At 40.7% G+C, this 21,793-nt stretch overlaps 1 protein-coding gene across 1 annotated transcript in view; it reads right to left on the bottom strand.

Moving 5' to 3' along the window:
• Positions 1 to 2,373: 2,373 nt before the first annotated feature.
• The window catches only part of LOC123959436 (CD82 antigen-like), a 45,414-nt gene continuing 25,994 nt past the window's right edge, over positions 2,374 to 21,793 (bottom strand). Inside the window, exons 4-9 of the mRNA XM_046033481.1 lie at positions 15,025 to 15,146; positions 11,356 to 11,430; positions 5,332 to 5,430; positions 4,372 to 4,545; positions 4,194 to 4,277; positions 2,374 to 3,656 (exon numbers count right to left, since the gene is read on the bottom strand). Coding sequence (XP_045889437.1) covers positions 3,579 to 3,656; positions 4,194 to 4,277; positions 4,372 to 4,545; positions 5,332 to 5,430; positions 11,356 to 11,430; positions 15,025 to 15,146 — 632 coding nt within the window. The 3' untranslated portion in view covers positions 2,374 to 3,578. The remainder of the gene's footprint in view (positions 3,657 to 4,193; positions 4,278 to 4,371; positions 4,546 to 5,331; positions 5,431 to 11,355; positions 11,431 to 15,024; positions 15,147 to 21,793) is intronic.

Genomic DNA, 21,793 nt, shown 5'->3' with positions numbered 1-21,793 from the left:
CGCCCGGAGACCAACTCCAGATGTTTATCAGTGTCTGGTCAATAGCACTGATTGGAGAACCTGACATGTTTTTATTATCTCTTAGTATCTTAAGTCATTTTAAGATACTAACTCCTTATTTTGAGATGCTAATTTATAATAACTTAACATCTCAAAATAACAATGACTTTAAGGATCTTTTCTTTCAGCACAGTGGCAGAAATGGGCTTCCAAAGTTTTTACTCGTCGTGCAACATCCTTCTCCTTTTCTTCCTGTGAGGTCTGTCTTGTACAAGACATTGACCAACTAAAACAAACATTATATTATAGTATGTTAAAAATAGACACCACAAGCTAAATTTAGTTCATCAGATTGTCTTTCTGCTTCTGCTGCTGATGGGTTTGTGTGGAGTGACTTCGCCCTCTAGTGGTTTCCTGCAGGACTGTCATGTTTTATACATGCAGTGACGTAAACAGAGGGGTTTTTATTATTGAAGTGGGCAAACCTGCAAAATCAGCAAGGGGTCAAATACATATTTCCCCCACTGTACATGCAGTGACGTAAACAGAGGGGTTTTTATTATTGAAAAGAGTAATTGAATGCGGTGTCAGTGCTATTTCTTGGACTGACCACACACACACACACACACCAACCCTTTATGAGGATAAAGACTGAGCCAACAACAGTGCAGCACATGAAATACCAGCAAATTCCAACTGAAACAATCTCACCCCACGTCCACAATACCAAGAGTGAAATACTTAACACACAGTAGGGATATAAACCAGCTGAAACCACCTGTTTTAGCCAACCAGCGCCACCTACAGGCTTGCTACAGCTACTGCAAATCTGCCACTTAAAGGAATGATCTCTCCAACTGCAGTTTTTTTTTTCCCTTTATGGTTTCAACTTGAAATATATTATTAATTAATAATGCTATAATTTGCCTGTTGTGGGCAGCACAACACTGATATTTGATCGGTGTTAAGGCGACACATCCAGCAGATTTGAACAGCATTAGCATTGATTAGGGTCCTCGTCTGAAACTGAAGGGAATTATTTTTATTTCCAAATGAAGAGCATTACTGGCGGCCTTAATATTCTTGCAAACTCATGAAACTTTGCACTTCAAATGTCATATGGGTGTCGGGCGTCGCGAAATGGCTTCATAGTGCCCACTACAAAATTGAAAAAGAAATTAGACCTTGCCCTTGACTTCAACCTTCCTTGGATAGAACCCGCGCCGCGTTTGACCTTGAGGCACAACATTTTTAAAGGACATGAACATATCAAGACGCACAAAAAAAACAAAACAAAAACAAAAAAACACCCGAAACTCAACTGGTCATCAGCCATTTTGATTTGAAAGCGCAATTTCAGCCCAGGGTTCGCTTTTTACAGGCTCGGTACTTTAACAAACTCCTCCGACACCGTTAATCCGATAGACTTAAAATTTTCGCAGTCCAATCTAAAGGCGCCGACTATGAAAAGTTGAGCTACCTTTGAGTTTACGTCGAAGGGCGTGTCCGTGGCCTGGCATTGAAAATTGGTAATTCTCCAAGAAACAGGAAGTTGTTGCTTAAATCTGTACCAAAGTTTGCGTATGATAGCGCAGCGCTGACTTCACGTGATGCATGCTGGACTTCACATAAGTGAAGAATCCGACTTTCGCCGGCGCTGCAAAACATCACCATGTCACATGACATTAAAACCTTGCGGGCAAGGCAGCTGCAGGCGCTGAGTCCTGCTGCACAAAGTCGGAACCACCTTTTGCTTGATCTCGCTGCATTTGTCTTTGCAAATGTTGCGAGATCAGTCATTGATCTCAGCTCACAGTAAAGCTAACGCAGGTAGAATGTGCGCTGTGTTTATACCCCGCCCCTGCAGTCACCTGCAGCTACCTGCAGCTCACGTTAGACTAGTCATCTCGGACACACCTATTTACATGCCCATATTCACTCAATGTCATAACGCCACCTAGTGGAAACAGGAAGTAAGCCCAATCGTCATTTAATTCACATGACGTTTTCACCGTGCGGTCCACGCAATCAAACTCATACACAACGTATAATATTCAGGTGTTCTCTAATGCAGCTCAGCACGCCGTGAGGGCCTGTCCAACGCTGCTTGCAGCTTTAATCCAGCATTCCCTTTCTTTTAGCTTTGTTTTGGTCTCCTCCAGCTCCTGAGGGAAAAATCTGGCTCTTTAGCTGCTAAATGCGCCACTACGTTCACCGGCTAGTCTCTAACTGCGTCTGTCTGCTGTTTGCTGCTGAGCAGGTCGCGTACAGTGACTTTATCCACTAAAAAAGAATGCAGCTGGGTGATCATTTTCAGTGATGTGTTATTAATGTAAACATATGCGTTGGATTGAAAACAAATAACAAACTAACTACTGTAATCAGTTTATTGGGAAAATGAAATATAATGAATGTTGTAAGTGCACACTCACTAATCCAGCTCGCTACCAGAAGTCCATCTAGTTATAAACATACGTGCCATTTTTGTCTTAGAAACTATTATAAAAGGTTAAGGGAATGTTTTTCATACAGACTGTACATAAACAGAAAACAGGACTGTGGATTTGTACATTATAAAAACTACAGGACATCTCGGCTGAAAGTTAAAATTGTACACAAATGAATTTCAAAATGATTTTTCTGTATAAACAAAATTTTGTTTCCAAGACGGATCTCCCCAAAAATATTTCTTCTGCTCCAAAAATCTCCCGCCGTTTACTCAAATTCTAAAGTTCATATATTTTAAAAGTGGTTAAAAGAAACATCTCACTCTTCAAACTTTTTGTTTTAGGTTAAAGCTACCTTTAAAAAAACAAAAATCATGTTTTTGTTTGTCTTTAAAGACAGTTGGGAGTGATACTTTTAGAAAACAAGTATCCTAAATGTTCCTCTTTAGTATCTCATTATTTCTATTATTTTCAGAAAATTCTAAATTAAATCCACATGAAAAAAAAAAGACAAGAAAACAACTGACTTTTAAAAATTCAAGGAGAGACCAGCTACAAAATAAAACATTGGCAGTATTTTTGGAGATTTAAATTCACACAAATTATGACTAAAATTATATACAAAAGTACTGAAAAACATTTCACAATAACTCAAGACGCTGGTGTTGAAAAAAATTAAAAAACAAACACACCACACGAGGTGGATTTGTCCAAATCAGTTGTCGTGCAGAATCTCCCAAACTAAGCTTCTGTCACAGACAATAAACATGATTTCTCTTCAGATTTTTTAGGGAAACTAAAACCACAATGACTTTTTCCTTTCTCCTTATCCGTCATTTCTTACTTTCCAAAAAAAGAAAAGTTCCTCAGCGTCGCTCTCTCTGATCCAAAAAGTCTCTATATAAAGTGCTCCAAAAGAAACTGGACCAACAGAAGCAAAAGGTGGAGGTGCCTCAAAAGAAGAAGAGGAGTTTAACAAAATATAAAAGCAAACACGCATTATTTTACATTTGAACAAAACGTTTCACCAAGTACAAGGTGTTGAGGGGGGGAAAATGCATTATTTCACGATTTCACTCTTTTTCTTTCCGTGTTTCTGCGGTTCAACCAGGTCACTTCCTCCGACGAGCGTCAGTACTTTGGCACTTTGGTGTAATCCTCCGTGTGAATGTTCCTGCACATGCAGATGGACAGGATCATCCCCAGCAGCTGGAGAACAAAACATACAAACATTTTACATCTTCAAAACACATTTTATCTTCTACATCTGCGGAGCCTGAGGGATCTGGAGGAGGCCAGCTGACCTTTAGTTATTTCAACTACAGTAAATTGTTGTGACAAAACTGTTTTGATTCTTTTAATTGCACAGACTGAAGGAATATTTTTAAGTCGAGAAATGGAAACATATTGGGACTTTGTCTTCGTTTGGGAGTCACCAGTTATTTTTCATCTTGTTTCCGTAAAAAGAAAGAGAATCTAACCGATCTCATGTCCATATTGACACAAGATTAAACATATATATGCATGTATGCGTGATGTAAGCAGCTTAGAAGTAGCCTAAGAGAGTGACCAGTGGGCTTTAAGATCCTTCTATAAAAACCAGACCAGGCGTCTTCCCGAGATCAGAACGTGTCGCCACAACAGGCCAGTAAAAGGGACCGGTATCCAGGTATTGGGACTCTCTTGGCTTTTAACAGACGTTTTTACTGTAACAGGCAATCTTTACGAACGATGGCGCTGCTGTACCTCGACAAAAGCCACTCCGAGGCAGATTCCCAGGACGACCCCGATGTTGGTGAGGAGCCAGCTCTCCACGCTTGCAGCACAACCCTGAAAATAAACACAGGTAGATGAATCGCACTGAACAGAGGAACGAACGAGGAGCGCAGCCAGGTAAAGAGCAAACAGATGAGAATATGTTTACCTCATCGTAAATGGGCCAGTCTGGCGTCTGAGCCTCACAGAAGCCGGTGTCGGAGAAGTTGCCCGTGGCGAGCGAGATGTTCTGGCAGGAGCAGGGAAACAGCAGCTGGGAACTGTTGGTGATGACCATGTTACCAGTCCAGTCCGTGTGGCCGCTCCAGCCGCAGCACGCCATCTGCAGACGCACAGGTGAGACAGACAGGGTTATCAGCAGCGTGTCTGGGTCGGAGAACGGAGGAAGTTTGATTTGAGCGGATCTTCAGACTGAACGGACACGCCTCGTCAGATATTACAGATTCATTCTGGAAACTGAAAAATTTGACTTTGGTCTTTACAGCAAGTTTCCTGACAGACGGGGAGATTGAGAGTTTGGCAGGAAGTGTCTGAATGACTGATCAGATAATGGGAGTGAGATTGAACAGAGTGAAGGAAGTGGTCTTAAATCTCACGCCTGAGTGATTTGCAGGAACCTCCGTCCACCTGTAAACGTGCAGGTGGGTCCAGAATATAACGGGATCAAAGCGGCCTGCGGACAGACATGTCCTGGTTTCTCTGTAGTGTCCGAGGGTTTCTGGAGTTTCAGTGGACCCAAAGATTTCTATGGACCCGAGTACAGACTAGCTAGAGAGAGTAGATTAAGTGAACTCTGTTTATTCTCTTTTCAAAATAATTGTAACTCAATTATTTGCTCAACCTCTCAGCCTGTTTTTATTTTCCATTTAACTCTTTTAACCCTGATTTTAACACTGCACTGTTGCTTTTATACTTTTTTTAGATTTCCCTGTTGCTTTTATGTTTTTGAATTACCTTGTTGTTGAAATGTGCTATGCAAATAAACTTGCCTTGTTAATTAGAAGAGCAGTTTGTCGAGGCCTGTGTGGTACAGTAGTGATGACGTGTAGGTCACATTTGAATTTGCTGGATATAAAGAGAATGAATCTGACCAAACTTCCAAACTCACATTCCTCTGGATGAAGTCCCAGGCCTGCTCTGCGGTGGAGCTGTTGCCGTGGTAGTTGTCCAGCACCTTGGTGACGATCTTGGACATCTCTTCATTCAACTGAAAGAAAACAGTGCAGATAGAGATTCAGCAACGTTTGAGCTAGCTGGTTTAGCCTGAGGTGAAGACACGTTTGCTTCGGTTTAAACTTTTTATATTCAGTTTTTTCCCCCCCTGGATGTTTACGTTCCGTGTTGGAAAGAAGCTGTGTGCTTTGCTTTGTTGTTTTTTTTTCCCCCTGTGAAGATTTGGAGCTTTGTAAGGCTTGTTTTATGACAGAATAAAACCAAAGCACCTGTAGCTGCAGGACAGTTATTAGAAGGTCTGGAGGAAGCGGTTAGCATACACACAGCTAGCTACAGCAAGTCTGTGTCAAGTTCATTAGCTCTTTGGGGCGAGTAAACATCAAAGTCACTTTAGCGCCCAAATCCAGGGGGAAACATTTAATTTACCATCAGTGATACGAGTGAAAAAAATACGAGTTAGATGAGAAGATCGAGACCGCCCTCCTTTCGGTGCATTGAATATGCAGCCTGTTAGCTGAGCTTAGCATAAAGACTGTAATCAGATGGAAACAGGTAGCCTGGCTCTGTCTAAAGCTCAGTTAAAGTTAATTCATACAAAAACACAACACGTTTGGACTAAGCTTATCTTGTGTCATTGCTAGTTTCCCACTGATGCAGTTGTCATTTTTATGGCCAGCGCCCACGTTGTTTAAACAGCAAATGCACTTGCGCCCATCATCGCGTTTGTTAAGCGTCCTTGGGTTTGTGAAAGGCGCAATATAAATCAAAGTTATTATTATTATTATTATTATAATAATTATGCTCTTGCTGCTTAACTGTCCCGGGCTATTTGCTGAGACTTTACTGCGCACATGGAAACATTTAAAATGACTGACAGCAGCCAATTATACCTTACTCCAGAAAAATTACAGTCAGTCAGAAGTGTGCTTCAGATGCGACACTGAAGTTGGTTCCTTCTTGCACTGTACCTGGCTGGGTATGAAAGGCCTTTTTGGCATGATATCAGCTCCACTTTAACCAGGATCACAAGAGATAATGTTCCTGTGGACCCTGAACTTTGTTTATCGGGGAACTCGGGGAAGTATTTGCCGTTCTCTAAACAATGCACAACTCAAAGTCATTGAAATTGCTCTATGTGTGGCTAAGAAGTGCATTGCAGTGTCATGGAAATCTAGCAATCCCTCTTCTTAGTGACAGGTGGTCTGTTGAGACGAATAGCTGCATTCCCCTGGGGAAAAAAAAAAAAATCACTTGTTTTCTCAGGAAACGACCTTTTTCTTTTTATATTTTTATGGGGGGGTTGAAAGGTAAAGGGGGGTTTATCCTCCACACTTTGCCCTTTGTTATGTCTCTATACTGTTTGAATACATTAAATATATAAAACTGAAAATAAAAAAAATATTAACGCAGCGCAGTCAGAATCCAGACGTGTCAGAGGATCCAGCGTCCGACTGTCCGTTAACAGGCCAGTCTGCTTCACTGATAAACCACCGAGGAACATTAGCCTTCATGATCAGAAACAGTTTTCATATCACATCCACACTTTTTTTTATAATGCGACATTCATCCGCCATTATCATAGCAATGAGCCAAGGTACAAGCGAACCTGGCTTTCAAAGGGATTGGGAGATCACACTCGTTTTGGTTTATTGCATGTCACACCTAAAACACACCCATGATTAATTCACGTACCATGTGTCATTCTGCAAGAAAACAAATCAAAATGTCAAACTATTCCTTTAAGTTCAAGCCATTTTAACACAAAAAATCATTGTTCCTCAACAAAGAGGGAATCTGCTGCGTTTTATCCGAGCCATGTTTCACTTGCATTCCAGAATAATCGCAGTAATAAATCATGACTTCGGAAACATCGACTGGCATGAAGCTATTAGTTCTTGTGGTGAAGACTTTGGCAGCCAGATCTGTGAAATCAGATTTCTAAGATACACCTTCAGTGGCTGAAGTGATCCAAATCACTGCAGACCAGACGCAGGAAATCTGTGTAAGTCTTTTGTCCAAGAGCCCAAACTTCCAACCTGTATGTTGAGACACTAAAAAGGTCTCCAGTGAAAACAGCTCTCCATACTGGAAATTTTTTTTTTTATTTTGGGGCAGAAGGAGGGGAGATTTTTTTCCTTGAACTTCTATTTGGCAGAAAACACAGTGGCTGAAAAGCAGCTTCCAATCTACAGATCTGTCTGCAGAACTGAAATCCTCATTTTTTTACAACATTTCATTTGATTCACATGTTTTAAGCGAGGACATCTGGATCAGCGAGGACACTTCTGGTCCAAGTCTGAGAATATTTGTTGTGTTTAAAAAGTGCAGTAACCATACGCTTGTAAGTTTGTGTTAGATAAACTATGTCACTGTCCAGCTGGCGCGCGAGTCTCCCAGTTTATAGCTACAAATTCCCAATAAATCCTTTAAAAGAGAGTCCAGGCAGGGAGAAAATCGCAGGTCCTGCTACTTTATTGGAAGCCGAGGTAAAAGTACTGATGTGGCAGGAAATAAATTACCTCAGCATCGTTGTTTTATTTTATTTACTGCGACTGTTAAAAGTCATAAAAATGACTTTAGGAAGTCAGGTGATGACAAAGTCCACACAGGGAGGAGGTTAATGGTAGTTAATGCAACAAAAGTTCTTGGTTTTGGGTTAAAATAATTAGTCAATGTTGACTTTTGGTTTCACACAGGAAAGAAAACTTGCAGAAACGAGTACAAATATTACGACTTTCGCAAAAGAAGAGTTCCCATAAACTGTATCCCTTAGCCTCCATTTTTGTAGTCCACATATATATCACAAGACCACTAGCGGATCGGCCATCAGGAGCACCAGGCGTTAATTGCAAACTTAACCAGGGGCAACGCAATTATATAGCAAGCGTTTTTTTTTTAAAAACAATATAGCAAGCAGTGGAATCCACATCAGGCGCGTCTCATGTGAACAGACAGGCAGACAAGCGCTCAGACAGTCAACGGCAGGGTAGTAACCATGACAACGCCTTCAGCTGCAAGACTGAATCTCTGCCTCTACAACGGCGTTTTCTTTATAGACTCTAGAAAACGTTTTTAGCTGCGTTATACGTAGGCCTACTTTTATGTTGTAGTTTATGTTCAAGTTCAGTGAAAGTGTGACGTTTATATATGGTTGCAATTTTATGATGAGATATATGATCACTTTTATTATGGATTGATCGACTCATTATTTTCTCCATTAATCGATACAGGTCATGTAAATAATGTAAAAAGTTTGAACTGTTGTCACAACTGCCCAGAGCCCAAAGTGACACCGTCACAGACCAAACTACAGTCAAAATTAATTTATAAAATACATTAAAATAATAATAAAAAACAAGGAAAAGCTGTAAATCTTCACCATGAAATGTTTTTACATGAAAAAGGACTTAAATTATCAAAATAGTTGCCAATTACATTCCTGTCAATCAACAAATTTACTAGCTGTACTTGTCTAAACAGAGTTTAATTTATAAGAAAACAAACTTTTCATATGTTTTGTGTGTAAAAATCTGACTTTGTAAAGTAACTGTCAGACAAATGTAGTGAAGTAAAAAGTAGAAAACCTCCTTCTGAGATGTGGCGGAGCAGAAGTAGAAATAACAAATTCCTTTTTACTTAAGTAAAGTACTTGATTAAATGTACTTAGTTACTGTTTACATCTTCATGCACGTTGTTATTACTCGGCGTCAACGCTTTCAGAGAAGTCTTAGTTTTCCATTTGCAACTTGGATGTTGACATAAACGGTACTTACGAGTTGGAAGCTGGTAATTACGGTAACTCATATGACTTAAACACAGCACGGGGACTCGGGGAAACACAGATGTTTTGCATTGGAGTTAATTTCTGCGACGTCCATATAAACGCTCCAGTGTTCTGTATTTACCCAGAGGAGGAGAAAAGTGTGCAGGAACTCCTCGTCCTGCTGTACAGCCACAATCTACTTAAAGCAGACCGAGAGGCCAGCGGGACACAGTTTAACTAGATTATTTTAACCCTTTCAGTTTAACAGCTTACGTGTTGATATATCGATCCAAGCTTTAAGTTTACTTTTGTCCCGTTTGAAGAGTTCAGTAAACACTCACATGTGTTATTTATAACGTTTTAATAAACCATTCACATTCGAGGTCAGTGACGTTGGTTTGATTGGTTGAAAACGTGAGAGCAAGTCAAAGTTTCACGCGTTTTTGTTGTTAATTATTAGTGTTGTAGTCAAGACCGCGCAGACCGAGACAAGACCAAGACATGCTGACCATCTACTTAACACCAGGGCTGGGCGATATGGCCAGAAATGTTATCACCATAAAAAATGTCATATCATTCAATATCAATAAATTAACAGGATCATTCTTTCTTTTAAATCTAAAGGCAGATGGTAATTGTGGTTTGAAAGTATTCTTCATGGTCAGAATGAACACTTGATGCCAAACAGATGATCACTTCACAAATCTGACGTTCAACACTATCATAAAAAAATCTTTTTTCTATTTAAATGCACGAGTTAAATTAAGTAAAATATGTTTTTCAGTCTCTTTTCCTCAACAAAATAGATATTTTAATAGATAAATTAAGTGCTGATTCGTCTATGATTCAAATGAATTAAATCAAACATTTATTGAACAGTTGTTAGTGCGTGTAAAGGGGTTAACGGTAACACCACATTTTTAATTAGCGTTATTGGTTACATTTGAAGCCATAAGTTTTAAAATCCAATCAAAGTTAGGACATTAACAAATAAATCAGACAATGCGAAAGCAATTTATTAATAGTCCTCAATGTCCGAGACTGAGACAAGACAGAGTCCAAACTCGGTCGAGTCCGACATGAGACAGAGACCATGAAAGAGGTCTTAAGACCGGTCTCGAGTACTACAACACTATTATCTATTGTTTATGAAGCTGTTGGGAGCTCACACTTGCTGTCAGTTCCGCGCAGAAACAAAACCTCCCAGATGTGACCGATTAGTTAGATTACTCTTTCGTAGGGCTGGGCAATAAAACAATAATAATAATTATTGCGATGTAATTTTTCTCAATAACAATATAACAAATGTTTGATTTAATTCATTTGAATCACGAACGAATCAGCACTTCATTTCTCTATCAAGATATCTATTTTGTTGAGGAAACGGGGCTGATCTGTGAAGCGATCCACTGTTTGGCATCAAGTGTTTGTTCTGACCATAAAGAAAAGTTTAAAACCACAATTAACCATCTGATTTCTTTAACTTTCACTCAGGAGCAAAAATCAGCCTTTAAACCTGAAAAAGAAAAAAAGATTTGATATTTATTGATAATTATAGATATCAAATTATATGACATTTTTGGCCAGATCAACCAGCCCTAATCTTCTGTAATGAGCTCCAATGACACATTTTGACCTGGAACATCCAGTAGATGCACATCTGAAGCTAAGAGGAGACTTTGAGAGGGAGATAAAAGGAAGCGGACATGAACAAAAATGCAGGTTCAGGCCCATAAAACCTGTAAAATAAAGTAATTTATTGCTTTTTAAGTACGCAGCACATGTATGTTGTAAGAGTAATCTTGCACTCTTTTTGTTTAAATGTCTCAGACTACACACCAGAGGGCGCTGTAACGCTAAATGCTGCCAGTTTCAATTTAGTCGTCTAGCGTCTTTATGTCGCCTCATCAGACGCTGTATTCTCAGCTGCAGTGGTGAACTTGTTTCAAGGGTACAATTAGCTTCTGTTCATGGCACGTGATGTTCCTATGTTACAGCCACACCCATAGTTTTATAATGATGACACATTGTGGGTGTGAACACGACCAATCAGAAGGTGAAGCTGTGTTATTAACAGGTGCGTTTGGATTCTGGTTGAGACTGATTACAAAAAGGGGAAACTAACGGGATGTTCGTGTACTATGTTGTCGCTGCGGTGGGATGGAGGACAAACAAAGAGGAAGTGACGTCACTCACCTTGTTCTTATGGAAGTAGATGAGGGCGCCGGCTGTTATCTGAGCGATGAGGATCAGCAGGAGGCAGGTGAAGTACTGAGGAGAAGCAACAGATGTTAAACTCATCAAACCCAAAAACATCTGTAAGAGTATTAAACACATGTTCAGCAGGACCCTGCCGTCAAACCAGAACGTCAAAGACAAGGCAGGTGATATTTTTCTTATTGTCAACAAACAGAGCTGTAAGTATCCTGATCCTTTACTTAATTAAAAGTACTAATACCACAATGTAAAAGTACTGCATAGAAAATATTACTTAAGTAAAAGTATGTAAGTATAATCAGGAAAATGTACCTAAAGTATTGAAAGTAGAAGTACTCAATGTCCTGTGACTGTAGTACCATAATATACTACATTATTATAATAAATCATGCATTAATGTAAAAAAACAAAGACAAACATCTAATGATTATTTTCATTATCGATTAATCTGCAGATTATTTTCTCCTTTAAACAAGTTTAAAAATTATGAAAATAGTGAGAAATGGTGTCAGAGCCCAAAGTGACACCTTCACAATGCTTGTTTTGTTTTTTAAATTAAAAATACATTAAAAATAACTACAAAAGAAAAAGCAGCAAATCTTCACATTTGTGAACCAAATAGTTGCCAATTAAATGTCTTTCAATAAATGAAAGTACTTGCTGTGCTTTTATAAACTGTTACGCAGTTTAATTTATAACAAAACATCATATTTTTTAAAACTCTTCATGTGTTTTGTGTATAAAAATCTAACTTTGTAAAGCTGTCAGAGAAATATAGTGAGATAGTGGAGGAGAAGTAGAAAGTGGCACGAGAAGTAAAGTACAAATACCTCTAATTTGTAAGTACAGTACTTGAGTAAATTTACCTCGTTACTGTCGAACCTCCTGTTTGAATATTGTTTGTTAAAAACCACAGTGAGCAGCTGAGACTTTATAAATAAAGATTGGTGTATTTAAGAGGAAACAGTCAGGAAGTTTAGTTTTTTAATGACAACAATAAATAAATATATAGAATAACACCAGCCTTATATTTAAAGTTTATGTATGGAGGTCTGGTGTGAGACATCTTCCACCACACAAATACGGTTTGAAGACAAACTGTGAGCCGTTTCCCTTTTATTCACGTTACACGAGTCTCTGTGTGTTCTGCTGTTTGTTTTGACTTTTCTACCACTTAGTCTCTTATTTTTCTAGTGTCGAACTGTGAAGCACTTTGAAACCACAACTTAGAAATATGAGTTCCTGTTAAATTATCTCTTTTTACCCAGCAGACATTTGACTGCTTTAACCTTTCACACTGTATATGTGCAGGTTAATACTTTAACACAGCTCGAGTGGTTATTCAGTGGTACAGGACAGATTTCAGTCAATAATGAAAAATAATTTAGTATACAAGGGAGAAACTATTAAGATACCAGATTAGGAAATCTTTATCCAGTTCTTTCAAGGTTTGTTGTTGCTCTATAAGCTGATCCTACATTGTGACCGAACGCTCTGACCTCAGGGACTTTAAAGGTTAATGTCGATTTCTTAAACCTGGGCCCTATTTTCACATACAGTATCTCACAAAAAGTGAGTCCACCCCTCACATTTGTGTAAATATTGTATTATATCTTTTCATGTGGCTGAAGAAATGACTCTTTGCTACAGTGTAAAGTAGTGAGTGTGCAGCTTGTATAACAGTGTAAATTTGCTGTCCCCTCAAAATAACATCTCACAGACATTAATGTCTAAAATGCTGGCAACAAAAGTGAGTACACCCCTTAGTGAAAATGTGCGGTCACCATTATTTTGCAGCGCTGCTTTAACCCTCTTGGGCCTGGAGTTCAGCAGTTCACAGGTCGCCTCTGGAGTCCTCTTCCACTCCTCCATGATGACGTCATGTTAGAGACCTTGCGCTCCTCCACCTTCCGTTTGAGGAGCCCCACAGATGCTCAGTAGGGTTCAGGTCTGGAGCCAGTCCATCACCTTTACGCTCAGCTTCATGTTGGAATACTGCCCTGCGGCCCGGTCTCTGAAGGGAGGGGATCCTGCTCTGCTTCAGTATGTCACAGTACTCACGGTTCCCTCAGTGAGCTGTAGCTCCCAGTGCCAGCAGCACTTATGCAGCCCCAGACCAGGACGCTCCCACCACCTGCTGGACTGTAGGCAGGACTCACTTGTCTTTAAACTCCTCACCTCCAGTAATCCATGTCCTTAGTCTGCTGGTCTTCAGCAAACTGTTTGCAGGCTTTCTTGTGCAGCATCTTTAGAAGAGGCTTCCTTCTGGGACGCCATGCAGACCAGTTTGATGCAGCGTGCGGCGTCTGGTCTGAGCCCTGACAGGCCGACCCCCCTCACCCCTTCAACCTCTGCAGCAACGCTGGCAGCACTCAGACGCCTATTTCCCAAAGACAACCTCCGGATATGACGCTGAGCACGTGCACTCAGCTTCTTTGGTCGACCATGGCGAGGCCTGTTCTGAGTGGAACCTGTCCTGGTGAACCGCTGTATGGTCTCGGCCACCGTGCTGCATCTCAGCTTCAGGGTCTTGGCAGTCTTCTTACAGCCTCGGCCATCCTTATGTAGAGCAACCGTTCTTTTTTTCAGGTCCTCAGAGAGTTATTTGCCATGTTGAACTTCCAGTGAGCAGCATGAGGGAGTGTGAGAGCGACGACACCAAATTTAACACACCTGCTCCCCGTTCACACCTGAGACCTGGTAACACCAACGAGTCACATGACACCGGGGAGGGAAAATGGCTGATTGGCTGTGTGATGTGTTATTTTGAGGGGACAGCAAATTTACACTGTTATACAAACTGTACGCTCACTACTTTACACTGGAGCAAAGAGTCATTTCTTCAGTGTCGTCACATGAAAAGATATAATCACATATTTACAAAGATGTGAGGGGTGTACTCACTTTTGTGAGATACTGTATATTGGTGTCCTAATTGCTAGAAGGTACAAGAAGTTTTTAATTTCGTGCAGCAGATGCTTCAGCTGGAAGCTGAACCGGCTGCAACGTATTCCTTCTAAGCAATTGCAGCCATCAAAATGGCATCTAGAAAAAGTGCTTCTTCTTGCCAGCAACAGCGTCAGCCTGTTACACCAGGTGTCTGACAACATCATGGAAAGGATCCCTACGAGGGACTCCCGGTGACCCCCTTTGTTTTTAAACAGGAAACTGAAGTCTCGCTCAAGGACAGTTCTCGTTCTGAAAACTCATGAGAGGAGAGTTGTTGCAGGAGGAAATGAGGGAGAGGAGTTTGTTATGTACGAAGAGGAGCAGCTAGGAAGACTTTATTTCCTAACGTGCTCCAACAGAACAAACTCCTCAACTTTGTTTCCACCGTCGTTTTCGTGCAACAACTCGCCAAAGAGGATCCTTTCCATGATGTTCTCAGTCAAGCACTTTTTGTGGACGTAATTCTGACGGGCGCAATCCCCCTGAAGGATTCAGCTGCCGGCTGAAGCATCTACTGCACGGAATTAAAAAAGTTTTAAATCTACCGACATTATCCTTTAAGTAATTCAAAGTAAGACTTTTAGTAAATAAATTTCGTTGAGAGCTGTTGTGGGTCCTTTGAGCCTCAGACACTCGCACTACGCCTGCATTAACCATCACCGTGTCTAAATGATCCGTCCACACATATCTGCCACTCACCAGGCCCAGCAGACAGCGGAGCTCATAAATGGCCCCCAAGCAGCCGAGGAAGCCCATGAGCATGGAGAACGTCCCGACTCCAATCAGGATGTAGCAGGCCAACTTTACAGATGAGGTGTTGTCTGTATGGAAACAACAAAGAGTCCAGATCAGAAACCAGAAACAACAATGTTGACAACACGACGATAGTGAAACCTGTAGCACAACTAACGTTTAAGTTTACTTTGGGCTCTGGCTAACTGTGACAGGAATCTTTACAAACCAATCAATCGATTAATGGAAAAAATTATCAGCTGATTAATATATAAATTAATATATAAATACATTCTTTAGCTGCAGTCTGATACAAAATACTTTAAAATGAGCTCCACCTCAACAACTACAGCAGTAAAATCCTACTTTTACATGAATGTGTGAGGAATAATAATGTGATAATAGAATATATAAAAGTACTACAGCCAGAGTACTTTTTCTTTTAATACTTTAGGAATATTTTCCTGATTATGTAAACATACATTTACTTTTTCAATGCAGGATTTTTACTAGTATTTCTTTGTATGTTTGGTATTAGTACTTCTACTTCCTCCATCACTGATGAACCCTTGCCAAAGCTGCGTTACATATGGACGCTTTGCCGACACTCCTTGGCGTCGCTTTTTAAAACGCCCTGGGTACCCAAATCTCCCGGCACATCCCTCTTTTACAAATACCAGTTTGTGTGTGTGCGAGACGGCGAACGCATGTTTTTTAATCTGTCGGGCTCCGAGTTGGGTTTTGAGGAATAACTGAGACGTTGAACTTTCAGATTCACACAAAAACTGCTCAAGATTGTGAACAAAGAAATGAAGGACCACGTCAGCGTGTTGATGTTGTGTGGTGGTGGCGGGTTGTGTGGTGCGTTGGCAGAGTGCTCATGGCCTCAAGGAATCATGGGATACCCCCAGGGGATCAGTAAACCAGGGCACGCAGCTCAAAACTAAGACAAAGACAAACGAGGGGAGTTTATGATGGAAAATTAGGCTGAGGCGGGGGTGGGGGGGGGGTGCCGGAAATGAAACCCTGTGTGTTTTGTGTGCCTTAACACACATGTACATGTTTTGAGGGTCAACCTGCAGGGCAACCAGAGACCACCGGCGCAATTAATTTCTACTGGCTGCTATGTTACGACACAGAGGAGGCCTGCGAAGACGTCAGCGCACACTCGAGTTATCCACCGAGTCACTTTCAGAATCAGGTTTCTAACAGACAGAGCTTTCTTTCAAAATGTCATTAGATGAAAATCCTTATATTTATCACAATATAAAGACATATGCATAGAGTGAACTTTTGTCCACTGCACTAAAATCAAATATTCCTTTTAACACTTTAAAAAACATTTAATTTGCATTTTGATGCACAAACCTCCATATTGCACAATTTTCCTTATTATTCTTTGATATTTTGTAAATTTTATTTATATAAATGTGTTTGCACAATATAAATCCACAGTAATGCACATGTAAATAACCTCCACATTGTTGTTTATTTTACAAATAGTTCTATTATTCTTATATACTTTTCTAAGTTGCACCTCTGTTTATTCAATATTCATATATTTTTACATCATGTATGTCTGTCTTGCACCTAATCACTACAGCAAATTCCTCGTACATGTACACGATGCTACTTGGCAATAAACCTCTTTCTGATTCGGATTCTTCTGAATTAAAGGGATATTTCCAGGAATATAATTCTGCACTTCCATTAAGTTTATAAGTCCACGAGAGACATATTTAAAACAAAGAAGCCGGGATATCCTGACTGGTCCCTAATATGATAGTCCCCCTTGTTCCCATAATGCACCTTAATAGCTGTTGAGTTGTCAAACTGTGGCCAGAGACTATTTAAGAAAGAGACGCGCCACTTAAAGAATCCAGATTAGAGTCCTATGGGGAGGCCAGTAACGAGCAAGAAAGCCAATCAAACAGCCGAGCCGGCAAAAATATTCAGCCAATCGCTGACGTCAGAGCACAGCTGAGGTTTTGGAAAGTTTCAGATGTTGTGGTGGCAGCGAGGAGCAGGTGTGTGACCGGATCAGATGCGTGTCCGCCAAAATACTGCGTGAAAAGGCGCCAGATCTCATTTGCAGTAATTGCAAGTTGTGAAAATACCGGGGGGGCCTTCTGTAAATAGTATCTGTGTTAGACTGTGTCCATGATGTCAGTCAGCTCATGGCGTCAATTCACCGGCGCTCGGGACAGAGCCGTTAATAAATCAAAGATACTGTTGCTCACACAGCCAATAGCTGTCAGCCGGCAATGAATATGCTAGCAGAGTAGCTTGCAAGCTACCTCGGCTACCCGTGTTGGTCACGCGACCCTCACCTTGCGGGTCATGGAGTCAAGAGTAACAATAAACTGTGATGGATGTTTACAACCGTCTTCGTTTCCTCCTGCAGATAAATTCAGGAGCATAAAGCTGTTTCTCGAAGTCAGGGAAGGATCCTTCAACGGCTGAATTTCAAAGATGCTAACGTCAAATCCTGCCAAATGACTTTTTTTTCAATGTCCAGGATCATTTAAATTCTATGAAGTATCGATTCCTTCCTTTTGGAAAACTTTTAAAAGGGTGCCTGTGCGCACATCAGCGCAGCAAAAGCCCCCACAATCCTTTACGCATAATGCTGTGCTTTTAAAAATGTTGAACGAGAGGGAAGCAGCGACGGTGCAATATGCATTTAAAGGTTACTACTTGTCCAGCGTGACTTTGTTTTCGCCGTAATGCGTTTTATCAAAATAAAGAAACCACCTGTGCTGCTTAGCTAGTATTCAGGTCAGAGCCAATCAGACACCGCCGCTCTGCGTGATGGGTCCTTTATCTTTATATTGATTATTTGAAGAATCAACTGTGTCAATTTCCATGTTTTGGTGTTTTGATGACCATGTTTATCTCTTGTTAATCTAACAGTTTATTCACTGTGTTGAAACTCTATTTAACGTGTCTAATAATAAGTCAAACTAAAAGAAATTCTCATTTTGTGGAATTTCACGCAAACACCCTCCCCCCCCCTAGACAGTCTGAAAATGTAAACCAATAGGATCTCCGACTCTTTGACCGAATCCATTTCATAATATCACCAGCCCAGACTACAGTTCCCCCCCAAATGCAAATTAAATGTTGAAATGAGGTCTCGCTCTGACTCAGGTTACAGCAGCACGAGGCTGACGCATCGAATCACCCTCAGATTCACGGCTCTGTTTATAAAATGTTCCATTGAGCATCAATACGTCTCATTTCTGTGCAGACACAAAGCTAAACTGTCCCCTTCTAGCTCTGACCCCCTGCTCCGCCTGGTTAGCGTCGTATGACCGCATTCCCGACCGCGATGAAATCCCTGCGCTCACGCTCCTCCTCCCGCCTCTCGGCCCGGGCAGACTGGTGATGTAGTGCATTGGTGTGTGTGTGTGTGTGTGTGTGTGTGTGTGTGTGTGTGTGTGTGTGTGTGTGTGTGTGTGTGTGTGTGTGTGTGTGTGTGGTTGGTGATGAGTAAGGCGGTGAGCGCACTGGGCTGATGTGATGCATGTTGATGCTGGACGGAGCAGAAAGAGGCCAGTGTCTGAGGGGAGGACACCTGCAGAGAGGCCACGGACGCGGGACAAATGTCCTCAGTGACGCCCGCTGATCTGAGAGCGCGCGCACACACACACACACACACACACACACACAGACTGTCTCTCCATTACACCAGCTCAATGTCTGTCTCTATATTTCTGCATCAACACTTCTTCAGTCGTCTCTGTGCCTTTCTTTCTGTTTCGCTGACTCTGCTCGATTCTTTTAAGTCTCTCACTCTGAGAAACTCACAGTTAGTTCAAAGTTTTAGGGATATTTTAGGGGGGGAGCTCTAGTTCTTCATCAAAAATACTCATTTACACAAGTACTGTTCTTAAGTACGAATTTAAGGTACTTTTACTTTCATGCCACTTTATACTTCTACTCCCACTACATCTTCTCTACAGGTTTCTGGTAGCTTATGCCCGGTGCACAATCTTAACCGATTTTAAAATCCACAGACATAATGACAGAATTAAGCGTTTGTTAATATTTTAATCTTAACACACATCCAAAGAGTGGGTCACATAACAAATCTGAGGCAGAACATTCAAAACAATTATAACAACATCCTTTTTCCATAAATATGCATGAGAAAAAAATTAAGTGAAATCTTTTCCCCCCCCATTCATTTTTTCACCTGGTTCTCCTGCTCTGTGCTGCTTGACGCGGCTTCCGTCAGAAATAGACCGGCAGTGAACATCGAACTTTAGCAAAACTTCAATTAAAAAATAATAATTGCAAATCGAATCTCAATATCTGGCAGAAAAAAAAAAAAATCACACTTACATTTTTTTTTCCCCCAAATGGTTCATCCCTATGCGATTATGGTTTTATTGCCCAGCCCTAGTTCAGACATAAACAAACATGGAGGCATACTGTCGTCGTCAGCTGGCAGCACTTGTGTGTGCTGTGTTTAGAGCCAAAAAAAATAAATAAATAAAAACAAACAACTGTGGAAGAACTTGAGGTTTAGAAGACGCAGGTGACGCTTCACCATCCGCTTTCTCTCATTGGTTTTTACTGGGGACACATTGAAATGAAAATTCTTGACTGAAGCCAAAACCGAATACAAAGAAAAAATTTACCGAACACAAGTTCATTCAGATTTTTTCCATTTATTTAGACACTTTTTTTTTTTTTTTTTTTTTTTTAAACCACTGCATTAATTAAATGGTCAAAATGAGCTTTTTCCTCAGAGACTATGGTGGGGGGGGTCCGGGGCCCGAGAGGGTCCGGTAAAGTAAATTACATGTGTCTGTTTACTTTTAATGGACACATGTAATATGTTTTATACTTTCTGTGAAAATAATCCAATTAATCTTATTTCCATCCTGTACAGACGCCTTATTTTGAAAACCGGACGATGTCAACTGTGTTTCCTCCTCGTGCTAAATCCATCCAGTCCGACCCAGTTTGATAAATAATGTTGTATGTGCTTCTCGTACGGCGTAACGTGAAGACTTCACAGCCTCTCTTCAGGTAGTTTGTCTCTTTACAAAGTATGAGAGTCCTGACAGGATAAAGTCTCTAACCTGCCTGTCAGCTCGCTCTGGGCCAGTTCAGTTACCGTAAAGGCTGGAATACGCATGCACTCCAAATGTAGGTGCGGCTATCTTAATCGCCTTCCCAGAACTTAGTGAAACACTCAAAAGCGGGTCAGACAGTTTGTAGCCACAGAACAACAGAAGTCTGCCACAGAACAGATTCTTCAAACGGCGATTTTTGGACGTTTTTTTTGGACACTTAAAATGCTTCCACACTGCCGACATGTCACTGTAATTGTTCGGTAAAATTAGTAAGAAAGAGGATTAATTAAAATTATTTTCAGCCGATGGTTTGGTGCATTCTTAGTTTTTACGGGTTTCTCATCAATTTGGAAGGAAATCGAGGAGCCTCCGATCCAGTCAGTGACTTTATAAAGATTCTGTAAATTCCACAAACTACAGGATAATATGGGCTAATAATCCGTTTCCAACACCCCAGCGATTGTGAGGAGGGCGAATCAGATCCAAAATCAGCCCAATTATCCTCTAGAGTGCAGCCAACTTTAGAAATTAAAATTTTTACACACAAAACATCTGAAGAGTTTATAAAATATGATGTTTTGTTATAAATTAAACAACCCAAAAGTATAAACAAGTAAAGCTGGAGAGTGTAATCGATTAGTTGATTGACAGAAAATGAATTGCCAAATATTTTGAACATTGGTTTTGGCTGCCAGAGTTATTTTTTCCTCTGCTGGACAGATTAAGTGCACTACTAAGTTAACTACTTCTTTAAAATCTGTAAGAGTCGGCAGTAAAAGAGGCCATGATGAGAAAGAAATATGGGAGGAGGAAAAACAGACAAAGAAAGAAAGAAAGAGGTTTAAAGGAATTTCTTTTTTAAACAGTCAGGAAATCTGCTGGACACTTGTGTTTAAACTGAACCAGTCTCATATGGTGGAAAACACACCAGTGACCACACACAGACCGCCGTTCACGGCCTCCGTCAGGGTCACAGTGACCGACAGACAGGATGAAGGAATGTCTGTTATTGGAGTCGGGATGCAGCTCAGAGCCAGTTAACCAGTTAATACAGATGGAATCATTAAATTAAAAACACTGGTAGCCTGTGGAGACATTGATGATTTATGAGATTCAGCCTCAGGTTGGAAATTAAATTATGACACAAGTTTTGGGAAACACGAACGCAAAGCTTCTGGTCCGACCTCCACAGTCTGGGTGTGCTGATGTGGAGCAGCTAATTAAAGCAAGCAGGTCGTGAGAGCCTAAGCCCCTCCCCTTCCAATGGGAACTTATTTTGGAAAAAAGACGTACGGTAGTCAACGGCGAGAGACAACAAATGTTTTTGATCCCGTTTGAATTGTGCCCCGAAGTACACATACTGAAAATAAACTTTTGCAAGTCGAGCAACAAGGCCAGACTTGTAATCATTTTCACCGCTTTTAACACTTTCCCTCTCGTTTGAAAGGAAGGAGGGCGGCGGCTTACTTTACAAATTAGAGGTAGTTGTTCTTCACATTTAGTTATTTAGCTGAAGTGACTTACAATTGCTATTTATGTCAGAGCAAAAGTGTCTGTTGCAATGGGAATCTAACCCGGGTTTCCCCACACCAAAGGCATGTGCCTTCTTTTGAGAATAGCGGAAGTTTACTGGTATTGGTATCGACTAT

Source organism: Micropterus dolomieu, linkage group LG20, assembly GCF_021292245.1.
Source record: "Micropterus dolomieu isolate WLL.071019.BEF.003 ecotype Adirondacks linkage group LG20, ASM2129224v1, whole genome shotgun sequence".
In the NCBI taxonomy this organism is placed as follows: Eukaryota; Metazoa; Chordata; class Actinopteri; order Centrarchiformes; family Centrarchidae; genus Micropterus; species Micropterus dolomieu.
Note: the sequence above shows the minus strand (reverse complement) of the source record. Positions and strands in the feature narration are given on the sequence as shown.